General features: G+C 40.7%; 1 protein-coding gene across 4 annotated transcripts in view; it reads right to left on the bottom strand.

Annotated features, from left to right (window-relative positions):
* TTYH3 (tweety family member 3) overlaps window positions 1-13200 on the bottom strand; it is a 92244-nt gene that overhangs the window by 35732 nt on the left and 43312 nt on the right. For all 4 annotated transcript variants that reach the window (XM_075179540.1, XM_075179541.1, XM_075179538.1 and 1 more), the window contains exons 3-5: window positions 6327-6438; window positions 2362-2582; window positions 310-405 (exon numbers count right to left, since the gene is read on the bottom strand). In XM_075179540.1, coding sequence (XP_075035641.1) covers window positions 310-405; window positions 2362-2582; window positions 6327-6438 — 429 coding nt within the window. The remainder of the gene's footprint in view (window positions 1-309; window positions 406-2361; window positions 2583-6326; window positions 6439-13200) is intronic.

Below are 13200 nucleotides of genomic sequence, written 5' to 3'. Positions count from 1 at the left end.
TCCACAAATCAGGTCATTTGTCCTAATTGGAGGATAGTTGGGAGATGGGCACGAAGGATTCATACAACCAAAAACGACTGTCAAAAGACACATACACTTGAGATCCATTTGCTTTTGAAGAAATTTATGGATAGGAACATGCAAAAAAGATCATGTAGAAATGCAAACACAAACAAAAGCCTTTATATCATCCTTTCACATGCTTTACATTTGAATCTCATGTTGCACAATGACTTACAATGTAAATACCACACCAGTAACAAGCTAGCAGATTACTTTGTACAGATAGTGGGGGTGACAAGTACTTACCCTGCCAAAATGGCCTTTGAGTTCCGAATAAGGCCAAATAGCACCAATAGGCATATGAAGACGTGGAAAAGGAGAAGGCCCAGGTAACCCAACCACCTGTAGACAGAATAGACAAAATCATTTACCAAATAGGCCTGCGCAACCGGTTTGCTTTGTGTAGATGGAAGCCTACACTGTACCACATCACAGAAATCAATTAAAATAGTACGCATTGTAAAACCATAGACTAATAGAAATTAAAGAAGAAAACAAAACAATGGCAAACTTGTACATGCAGGGCCGTAACAAGGACTGTGCCATAAGGGCGACCGCCCAGGGCGCAACGCTTAACGGTGGTGCAGTTTATGTTTATATTTTAGGTTCATTTGGTTAAAATCGTGGGCAGGCCCCAGCCGCTAAAATTTTAAGTTACGACTGTGTACATGCATTGCAGAACACTGCTGGTTGGTAGTGCAAAGGTTAATGCAGATTTATTCCCATTTCTACCACCAGGTGGCCTCTCCCCATTGACAAAGCCCAGCTTCCTCTCATTTGATTAGATATATTCGGAATCAGGAAGGCAGCCAAAAAACCAAGAGTGTTTTAGGAGGAAAGAAAATAAAACGTACATTTAAATGGTGTGTTTCATAAAGAACCTAATGCGCAGAGCCTGCGCCTGATTAAGTACAGCTGGTTTTATTCACAGTCACCCCAGATGAAGAGCTGGCCTGCGACTGGAACACGTTCCAGGAGGCTGCTGGAGACTTCTGCACCGCACCAGTGAGAATTCGGGATTTACCATTAGAATTTAGCCAGAGCCTACCAAAGGTACGCTTTCCATGTGGATTGTAAGGTTTAAACCACAGTCTAAATGTGTAGCTGTGTTTTATTAAGGTTTAGTCAAGCACACAATGTCTCAGAATGTGGATATTGAAAGGCCGTATAATACATACTTTTTCCCTCACTTCCCTTGCTAATACGGTTTACTGATATAGTAGAATACTTCCTCAATGTCTCTATTCCCAGACATGCGATCAAGTAACATCATTTCACTCAGAAATTCCTCCTACGGGTATGTTCAGAATCAACTGTGTAAAGATACAGCTCTCAGTAAAACTGGCTACCCACAGTGCCAACCTGCCCGACAGGAGGAGAGTCTGGGCATCTTCTGGATGTCAGAGGACAGGAGATGACCACACACTGTCTGATACGGGCCATCGGCCGTCATCTCATCTCCGGACCACATTTACCAAAGTATCCATAACTAGTTGATAGACTTTACTCTAGATTACCATAAAGTATGGGACCACGCAAGCTGCGATACTGGACCAATTGCACGATGCATAGATCACAGCGCGTGGAGCTAGCGTAAAGGTCAGTTCAGAAAAATATAATTATATATAAGCTATATCAACTCCAATGTTGCCCTTTTTAGTGTAGCATAGAATATACAGGTAACTAGGTGACTTTCAGTCCTAACCATTGCTTTATACAGACTAGTGGGAAAATAATGTTGGTATATCTGTTGAGCGATGGTCTAAACCTTTTACAGTATTACCATTACCAACTGGAAAATACATAGTTTAGTGCTGATGTCTTCTAATACTCCTTCAATTAGTTACATAATCTCTTCCATTAATACCATCAAGACTAGAGTCTTATTAGGGCCGTTACACTAGGGTGTCAGCACTTCCTGTAATCATTTTTTTCACTCCTCTCATATGGATCAATTCTCCATACAACTGAATAAATGCTCTCTCTTCTCATTCCATAAAGCACATGAATAGTACATTGAGCATATTTAATGAGCCACCAATATACACACACCTGGCACACTGCATATAATCCATGTACTGCCCACAAAGCTTTTCATTTACATAGGAAGCAAGAGAGAAGAGTAAGTCACCCTCCAGAGCTCAGTGCCTTCTCTTCTCGTTACGGATAAAGCCTGTATGACGATATACCTTCAGTTACTCTCCTGTTCTATGTCCTGTAATGTATTGTACATGTGATATATTAAGGATTACCACACACAAGCTTTGTGTGCCTTCCTTTCAGTATCACACTACTCACCTGTACCAGTCATACAGATCCACCTGTGCCGCTAGATCATCCATTGAGATGTCAGCGTTCTTCCAGAAGGGGATCTCAGAAGTTTGTTGGACCAGTGTGTCCAGGAGACCCTGAAGCTTCTGAACAACGTGAAGGTAATCGGTCTGTTTTGTAAACATGGCTTCCAGTTCTAGCAGATTTGGTTCCACAGTTTGGTTTAGAGCTATGGTGGTTTCAGAGACCTAGAAGGAAGAGACCTATTATAAAACTACACAAATCTAAAATAAATGACAACACCACCCAAAACGGATTTAAAGAACTTAAGAAAAACAAAAACAAAAGACAGAAACAAAAAAACAAGACAAAAAACATTATTTGCCTGGAGTCCTGTAATCTAACAGACCTTGTGTTATTGCTGCATGAAAACAAAGCCTGCCTTGATCAGTGCGAGATGTGACCCCTATAGCTTTGTTGTGGGCCAGGAATAGCATTTCTAGCTCCTGCTGAGGAGAGCTTTATCAAGCAGGTAGCATGTTATTCAACAACAGGACAGTCCCCCCCCCCTCGACTGCAGCGGACATCAGCGTTTACATTCATTATACCCCCTCGACTGCAGCGGACATCAGCGTTTACATTCATTATACCCCCTCGACTGCAGCGGACATCAGCGTTTACATTCATTATACCCCCTCGACTGCAGCGGACATCAGCGTTTACATTCATTATACCCCCTCGACTGCAGCGGACATCAGCGTTTACATTCATTATACCCCCTCGACTGCAGCGGACATCAGCGTTTACATTCATTATACCCCCTCGACTGCAGCGGACATCAGCGTTTACATTTATTATACCCACGTCTCACTATATACATGTTACCTGCAGCATAGTATAACTTTGACAGGAAACGACCGCCCCAAACCTCTCTCCCCACATTACATACATATGCTATATGCAGCATAATTAATAGAAAGGTCACAGCTGCACATCTTACAATTTAGTATTGGATGGAGAGCACCCGTTAAGCTAAAACATTGTTCTTCTCTTTCCAAAAGATCCAATACAGATTTCCTAGTTTCTACATTTTCACACAAAGACTTCGTCAATGCTGCTCCACCAATGAGCAGTTCAGTTAAGGATATTGACAACACATCTGTTTTGAACCAAGCCAGCATTGGACAAAAGAAATAAAAACAAACAAACAAACATGTAATTAAGAAAATATCACGGCCTAGATCAGAGTCTAAAACAACGAAGAGTCTCTCAAGATGCTTCATGTCAAAATGTGTGTGAGGAGTTTACTTTCATGTTTAGTTACATCTGGTATAGGGAGGGTTATAATAAATTCTGAAGTGGTGTAACATTACAGATCAGGCTTCTAATCTCCATCCAGAAAGGCTAGGGTGCCTTTTTGGTATATTCTCTCCAGCACAAAATCGGATGCACTAGGGAACATACTGCAAAGATTTACTGGATCGTAGTACCATGGAAAACCAATTTATAGGCATTTTCTGTAATGCAAACATTTATAGAGGAAGAAGAAACTCTCAGGTCTAAAGATTCTCCTAAATCAGGGTCCCATGTTATGTCATGTGGCACTGAATTAGCATCGTAGAGATCGGAGATAAGACCCTTAGCGTTTCTCTCAAAGGGAGAGAGCGGTCTACAAGAAAGAGGCTTACGTGATGATTGATGGCAGTGCCTTATCTGCAAATGTTGGTTGAACAGTGCCATAAAGAAGCAATGAATATTCTGGAGAATTAAGGTTAAAAGTACTTACTTTTAACAGCTCACTCGGGAAGCTTAGGTTCACGGTTTTACACGGAAGTGCTGTGTGTGGAGAGAGAGGTTCGAGGGAAGTTCGGATTGCCCATAGAGGACTCAAAGTAGAAGAGGCTAGGATACATACTTTACTACCACTGGTTAACTGTCCAGACAGTTAACCAGTGGCGACTTAAAAAGGATGAGAGTGGGCCCCTGTAGGTGCAAATGTAGTAGGCCGCCATAGAACAGTGTCAGCAGGAGGTGATGAGAGGAACACTGTTTTTAGATCTACCCATTCCCTTGGCCAGGGAGGAGAGTGCCAATGGATACACAATACCAGTCATCCCCTTGTGTGTGCTTGTGATCTGGGCAGTGAGATTTCTTTGTAGGAAGGAGAACATTTTAGGAGAGATTTTATAGGTGTGGTGGGATGTCTATTTTGATTGAATTAACGTGACAAATCCAGAAAATAGGCAAACAATCAGGAGAGACGTGGACTCCTGGAATTAGCGTCAGATTTGTTATGTAAATGCCCAAATACTTAATCTCGTATGTCTCATAAAAAGGGGAAAATTACCTCCAGGAGTTTTTTTGGCAGGCGAAGGAGGAATACAAAAACAGTCTAAGGGCTAGATTTACTAAGCTGCGGGTTTGAAAAAGTGGGGATGTTGCCTATAGCAACCAATCAGATTCTAGCTTTCATTTATTTAGTGCCTTCTACAAAATGATAGCTAGAATCTGATTGGTTGCTATAGGCAACATCCCCACTTTTTCAAACCCGCAGCTTAGTAAATCTAGCCCTAAATCTAGTCTAGAAATGTCAGTCAGAAAAGGATGTGTGCACAGATGGATAGAGATGGAAATATAGAAGTGCAGCCACTTTCGCTTATATTAGTTAATGCCACCATCCCTATTTTTTAACAGAGAAGGATTCTCTCACCTGAAGCTATTCCATGCTAGAGGGGGCTCTCCAGTGCCCCTGGTAAGGGAACTGATCTTCTTATGTTAAAACATAGCTATTATAAAGGAAGGACAAGTCTCATATTGCACAATTATTATTTGTCAGGCGCCACAGTGCTGTATATGGCTTTTACTCTAGTTACTTAAAAAGGAACAACTTCTGCTGACCAAAGATAATCTGAAAATAAACTAAACGAAAACTGGAAGAAAGGGAAGAGTTTCCTTTTCCTGGGTTATTACTGACTAAACCACAGGCGTGTACTGCAAATGTCGGATTGCCAAAGCCTTATACACTAAACATAAGGTCTGGTGATATGTGCAGGATTGACATGGTTGACAGTTTAGATAATATCCCTATCAATGTCCTTTCATTAAAACACTTATTGTTATGAAGGGGTTTCTATCCCAACAGTAACCTCCATTAAGCTGGTGTCGGTCATGGAAATGTTGTATTATGAGCAAGGAATGCAGTTTGACTGACATGGTAACAGTCTCCCCCATTCACCTCTATCCGTGACCACTGGAGATTCAGGATGCACTTTAGCAAAACAAATCTGTGCTGCTTTCCAATACACCTGGGTGGTTCCAGCTTAAAGGTGACTGGTGTAGGACACACTATTTATCTAAACAGCATGGTACTAAATAAACATATTTACAGCTTCAGGACCGTTTTGCTGGGTCTTGACAATAAGCCGACAAAACAAAAAAAAACTTCACAAATATTCTTAGGAAACAAAAATGATACCAGAATGTGGACATCCGCATTTTGTGCAAGATCAACGGTGTTAGTTGTATTGCAATGAGAGGACGCTGCAAAAATTGCATCCCAGTAAGAGAGAAGTTGCACTGTCAACGAGAAAATTTGCTGACCAGTGAAAATGGTGTTCCCTTTTCTTGATAAAAACTAAATAGTTATTTGAGCAAAAGTCACTCTCCGGAAAATTTCTGCAGACTAGTCCCATCGATGCAGACGTTAACATGTATTTACAGCCCCCTGCCTTCAATGCCTTGTGTTCTAGTGATGCCTGAACATAGGTGTAATGTGTTGGGCAACAGTTACATCTTCAGCGGAAATTATATTGTAATTTAATTTAAAACAAATGACAGAGCACTACTGTAAATCTAGGGATCCAGAAGCGAGTGTATTTGTGTGTACAGGAGTAGGATAACATACACTAAAATCCCAACCATGCAGAACATTGTACGTATTATGCTGATCCAAGCCCAGAAACCTAGGGAATTATCTACTTATTACTACTAACCCGATCCTGGATTCCTGCCACGGTGCGGTTGACATGTCTCAGCGAATATGTCACTCTGTGGATGCCATCACTGGTCTCTCCGTTGCCATAGAAACCAACAGCGATGCCAGCACTGTAAGAAACAGAAACTTCGCATTATGTATATATAAAGGAAATAATTGGGGGGTATATTTACTAAACTGTGGGTTTGAAAAAGTGGAGATGTTGCCCATAGCAACCAATCAGATTCTAGCTGTTATTTTGTAGAACGTACTAAATAAATGATAACTAGAATCTGATTGGTTGCTATAGGCAACATCTCCACTTTTTCAAACCCGCAGTTTAGTAAATCTGGACAACTGCCCAATGCCGTTGATCCCATTGAACAAACGGCCAAACCAATATTTAAAAAGACTGTTCAGAAAGCATTGTGCTTTTGACCCACTGCTAGCCTCATTGAGCCGCATTGGCATTTGCAGGTTATCAACACTATATTACGGTCCGTGTTGATCTTTCCTCTAAAAAGTAACTATTTAATCTAAAAACAAATAATGCATTCTTCTTCTGGTTTGTGTCAACATTTGGTTGGCGGTTTTGTGTTCACTACTACCAGCAGGCACAGATCAGCTGTACTGCAGACAGTGAGAGGTATTCTCTAACAAAGGCAAACGTACACAGTGAACAACGACATAGATGACCATCAGCTATTAGTAAAAGCAGAGTAATGAAATCATTGGCCAGATTGATTTGTCTGGGTCAATGTACTGTGCAAGTCTGCACCCATGGTATTACATAACATCCAAAGAAAATAGAATTTCACTCTTCCCCAAGGCCTCGTATACACAGGCTTTAAGAATGCACGTTGAACCACAAAATAACACCTATTAAACGTGATTTAGTGCCCTTAGTTGAAAAATTAATTTAAGCAAATATCCTGTAGACACGCACTAGGGCAAGTGTTTGCTTCACATCAATTGCGACATCGCCTGCAGTGTTCACAAATGCCAATGCTTGGTAAAATACGTCATTGCTATATTCAACCTCTTGCACGCTCCACAGGGATCTGCGATTGTTACTGCACATTATTTATATTTCATAAGAGCATTCAAAAGCTTTCCCGCAGTAGTGTGGCGAGTGCTCCCATAGAAATTCATTATACTTTACCTGGCATTAATGCCTGGGAACCCAACCAGCAACAAATAGTCGTGAAGTACAATGACGTGCGCGCTCATCAGAAAGCATGTGTCTGTACAGATCTGTTTCTAGATTATTTTGACAAGAGTTAAAGCAAATTTTATAGTCAAAGAGTGCAATAAAATTAACTCTGACATAAGGGGAGTTACCCAACAAGCATGCAGTAAAAATTGTTACGGTAAACAGGCATTGTATGCCTGTTTACCGTGATCAGCAGCTAAAGAAATTACTCTGGTGTCTTCCTGCTGGATTTATGGTGTGATGTGTATTGATATTAAATCTCTGGTACGTACATTGATTGACAACTTTTACGTTGCCCAATAAAATATTGTCTTTAATGCACTACTCGTACACAGTGGTCAAGGGGAAATTTGGAAGTGGTGGTATGGAAAATAAGTCAATGAAATTTGATAGTTTTACAGCAGGAGAAGTGGCGGTATGTCCATAGCACCGTATACCAGTCACTTCAAAATAGGTAGATATCCCTCTTATAGGGGGACAATCACATAGAGAAAATAATGTGGACGATTTATCCAGATAATCTACTAATAATAGCTACAGGTATCAGGCATCACTTCTTCAAGGTTAGAAAAGTTAATGAGACAAATCTTTGTATTGACCTTGAATGTGTTTATACATAAGTCAGTCTTCTATAAAGTCAGCATTATAAAGATTAAAGAGATAAAAGACAGGGTCCAATACTGATCTCTGTAGGACACCACATATAAAACTTTAGCCTAGTCTGAATATTTTCCATTTATAACATCCAACAGTCTTCTGTCCTTCAACCAGTTCTCTAACCATGTACAAACTTTCCAGCTAGAATTGGTGCTGTCATCCTAGCAGGCTGTGGGACAGTATTAAACCGCTTCACAAAACCCTAATAGATTACAACAACTGCACTATAAAGATCCAGTTTGAAACGGACCTCCTCATAAAAACTAAAATAATATTTATTACACAAGACTGGAATTTCATGAAGCTATGCAGACACTTATTTTCTTCATCAGACAGGCTATAATTTCATGGTTATGGTTTTTGTTCCATTTTTAAAGATTAGTATCACATCTGCTTTCTGACAATCATGTGGCACTGACTCAGTTATCAGCGGGTCCAAAAATATAAGAAATAGTGTCCCAACAAGTACAGAAATTTACTTGAGCACACGTGGATGGACGACAGGTACTTCAGTCTTGTTGTAACTGCACCTACCTTGTGAGACAATATTTCATGGTGTGCATAGGCTATGGCTGTACAATAGATGAACATAGAGGGGGGAACATATTATATATACATATATCTTCATTGTCTACAATTATTTATCATTTAGTGGCCAAATACTGTAGATTTTATTCATCCACATACTGTGAAAAAGTTTTTACAAGGTTGAACTGTACATTTTAATGTTGCAATTCTTATGGTCACAGCATAACGTACTCAACACACTTAATATGCAGCTTTGGCAAAAAAAATTAAATTGCAACATTTGAATTAAAAAATAAAACAAAGAGCCATTTGAAAGAAAAAGATGTAACAAGACCTTAGATATAGGTAAAGTTTCCATGTCTTTGTAGACCTTAGGATATTTGGGACATGGTTTGTGATGGAAGGGATTTTCGCTTTTTCGCTTCCAGAGGAAACAGATTATGGTGCTTTCGCTACTTCTGCTTATGAACTTAAATAATAAAAGCAATTTTTGATTTAAGCAAAAACAACAGAATCATTATTTGTTTCTTAGGCAGTTTGGAACACATAAAGGGATGATAGAAATCAGCACCCAGTAGCCCGTAAACCTAGAATGATCATAATCATTATGTAAAGTAAATGGTTCGCACAAATGTGAATGGTAAAAAGAATTACTTTCTCAAACATACAATTTTTTAAATGGAGGGACATTAAAGTGTACATGTGGTAACAGGCACTTTGTGCACTAAATATTCAAACCATTTATTGAACAAATTTAGAAGATAATGTAGGTGTTTAGGGAGAAACCAAAATAGACTATGTGGGGGAGAGGTGTGGTGGAGGGGGAGGAATCATAGATAAATTAAGGAAGATCTAGGATAAAAAACAGAGAAATCAGTTTTCTCCTGCTTGTTGGTAGAAAACAACAATGGAAAAATGTAACTGGGTGGAGAAAGTGACATTCTCCAGAGATATGAACAGTGGATTTGCAAGTATATTGGCTAAAACTAGTAACAGATTATTTTAGAAGTGAAAAGATCTCACTGTAATAAATGCAAACTATGGGACTGGAGATGTGTAGTGAATGCCGCTGTATTCAAAGGCGGAACTAGCGAGCTGTAGGCCCCGGTGCAGGTAAGCAGGGTGCAGGGAATTGGGGTCCACAGCTCGCTAGTTCCCCATGCAGCAGGCCCTATTATCTCCATGGGCCCAGAGTGCAGGGAAGCGGGGAGCAGGGAAATGGGGTCCACAGCTTGCTAGTTCCCCATGCAGCGCGCCCCATTATCTCCAGGGGCCCCGGTGCACTGCACCTGCTGCACCAATGGTAGGTCTGCCACTGGCTGTATTCATTCCTGACCTCCTGCCCTAGAAGACCGAATCCCTAGAATGGCTTCAATTCTCTAATGCTCCTGTTTGCTGCTAAACATGGCACAGATACATTTAAGGTAAGCAGATAACAATTGTTCTCCAAAAGGGACAAGAGACAGAGTCAGATATCTCTCCTAATTTGAGAGACTCCAGGACATTCTGGTAAAGTGGACTTTAATGTAAAGTACATCTTGTGAAGAATATATAATCAACCACTTTCTCTATTATATGGAAAACTACAATTGTGTTTTGTCTTTCATTAATAAAGGAACTCTGCCAGCATAAAAGATTTATATATCACAGAAAGACACTGAGTAATGGAAAATCACAGCTACAGCAAATGAAAATTGCACGTATATGTGAAATTTCAGGATCGATTAAAAACAAATCTGGCAGCCAAGATAAGTGCAGATTTGTGAAGCAGTGAATCCAGGATTTCCAGAGTCCTTGCATCTTTTTTTCCTTTAAAAAAACCGTACATCATCAGAGAACACAAATACATACCGCAAAGAGAAAGGGAGCGGAAAGATATTCATGAATAAGCCAATGGATAAGCTGCCACATGCTTGAGGAATATGCACAGTTTTAGGAATTGTATTTCTCTTCTCTCTCAAGAATATTGTGGTCACATCCAATAGGACTAAAGCTTTACATTCAGAAAGTTATGCAAATATGTGAAAATAAGATCATTTAAATACCGTCTGAAACGATTTAGCCATGTTTTTAAATCGAAAAATTGTAGTTGAAAACACATGGGTTTGTTGCCCATCTATACTTAAACTTGGTTTTGTTGTTTCGTTGCTTTTTAGGCATGCACCAGGTTCTTGAACTTTTTGCTTATATGACCTTAAAATAAAATGCACTAATTTCTAAACATATCTTGTTCATTGGTATGTAGTATTCATTCCACTATAAACCAATAATAAAGCAGAAGCAATAAAGAAAAGGGTGTAGAAAAACATTTTTTTCTCTTTCCCGCCATTTGCGGACACTGATCATGTGGTATAGCAGGTGGAACAAGGAGCTAAGGCACTTCCAATAGATAAAATAATTCAGTGTCTAGCACCTCCCCATATATAGCCTCTTCCATCTGGAGCCAACTTCAGTTTAATTCAAGCGCCTTTTGGAGCAAGGGTGTCTTATATAGGACTCCTGCCCTATGTTTTAGATTTTCATCAATGCTCTGGAACCAAGAGCAATTTACAGGACGCTCTTAAGGATTTAGGGAATCTGACTGGAAAACCAGGACAGTGCAACTCCAGGAGCACGGATCATATCCTGAGTAGAACGTCATGAAAACTGGGAAGCAGCTTACCCAAGCAGTACCATGGGCCATCCAGGAGAATGGTCCCTTCACAAGGAAGTGTTTAACTAAGCTGGTCTTGCGCTGGTCTCAGCCAGAGATAAATCTCATGGCACCTTGCCTGAATTTTAAAGGTTCTTCAGTTCAGTGCAGGATCCAGGGATTCCAGGGCAGGGTACATGGACGCCATGTCGATTCTGTAGAGGTTTCGCCTGGTGTATCTGTTCCCGCAGATCTCAATGATTCCGCATGTAATAAAGAGAAAGAAAAAAGAAAAGAACGGGTAGCCACTATTTTGGTGGCTCTCAATTGGCCACTCAGAACGTAATCTTCAGACACCCTAGGGATGGCCGCCAGTCAGACCTTCTGGTTCAGGTTCCTCTTCGGTGCTGCTCTAAATCGTCTGGCTTTGACGGTGTGGCTATTGAAACAGTGATTCTTCGGGACAGAGGTTTTTCACACGAGATGGTACCGACTATGATTAAGGCAAGAAAACGATCATCTTCTGCAAATTACTATCATGTAGTAATGTGTTCGGTAGTGATATTCCTCATTTTCGCACTGCCCGATTTAGCCTTTCCCACTTGCTATTCTTCTTACAGGAGGGGGTGGACAATGACCTCCTTCTCTATTCTTTGAAGTTGCAGGTTTCTATGCTCTCAATTTTATTTCAATGCAAGTTAGCATTAGAGATGTGCAGATGTTCCTTCAGGGGGTCCTACATGCTCAGCCTCTGTCTGTACATCCTGTAGAGCTTCGGGATCCCAATTTGGTGATCAGGCCTCTTACTAGAGAGCACTTTGAGCTTTTGGAATCAACTGATCTCCATTATATCACGTGGAAGGTTGAATTTTTACTTTCTATCTCTTCAACACAACGGGTGTCTGAATTAGGACTGTTGTATTCTAACCCACCTTTTCTGTTTTTTATCCTCACAGGGCAGTGCTTCGTGTGAAGCCCTCTTTTGTGTCTAAAGTGGTATCTCATTTTCGTGTGAGTCAGGAGATGGTCGTACCAACATTTTGTCCTAGGTCTTCTTTGTACCTTTTGGATGTAGTCCGGGCCTTCAGATGTTATGTGGACCATATTGCTTCAATTTGCAAAACTAATAGCCTGCATCTAAGCAGTCTATGCTCACTGGATAACAGCCACTATTTGTTTGGCTTATATTTAGGCAGTCAGACCAGTGCCAACAGGTTTAAAGGCTCATTCAACCAGGGCAGCAGGTTCGTCATGGGCAGCGCGTCATGGTGCTTCGATCCAACAGCTGTGCCAGGCAGCTATGTGTTTGCCTATCCACACTTCCTAAATTTTACAGGTTGCAAGGCTTTGCATCTCAGGATGCTGGCTTTGGGCACAAGGTCTTATGCGCAGTTGTTTTAGGGCAATCCCACCCTTAGATTTGGGATGTCTCCAGTGTCCTCCAATGGCAGGAAAGAGAAAATAGGATTTTTTTTTACTGACCGTAAAATACATTTCTCCGACTATTGGGAGGACACTGCATGCCCTCAAAAGCTCTGTTAGATTCTATAACAGTTCTAATTGTATTTCATTCAGGTTTTTTCTGTTATGCCTACTTAGTCCCTCCTTCTCTGTTGGGCTTTGGTATAAAACAGAAGTTGGCTCCAGATGGGAGGGGCTATAGAGGGGAGGTGCCACACACTGAATAGCTTTAACTACTGAAGTGCCCTAGCTCCAGGTCTACCTGCTATAACCCACGGTCAGTGTCCACCCAATGGCCTCAGAGGGGGAGATTCAATTAGCCACGAAGTGTCTCCGTAAAGTCAGCGAGACACTTTGCGGCAGCGATTTAACAGAAATCTCAGCTCAAGAGAAAATGAGCAA

The sequence above is a fragment of the Mixophyes fleayi genome, chromosome 7 (assembly GCF_038048845.1).
Source record: "Mixophyes fleayi isolate aMixFle1 chromosome 7, aMixFle1.hap1, whole genome shotgun sequence".
In the NCBI taxonomy this organism is placed as follows: domain Eukaryota; kingdom Metazoa; phylum Chordata; class Amphibia; order Anura; family Limnodynastidae; genus Mixophyes; species Mixophyes fleayi.
Note: the sequence above shows the minus strand (reverse complement) of the source record. Positions and strands in the feature narration are given on the sequence as shown.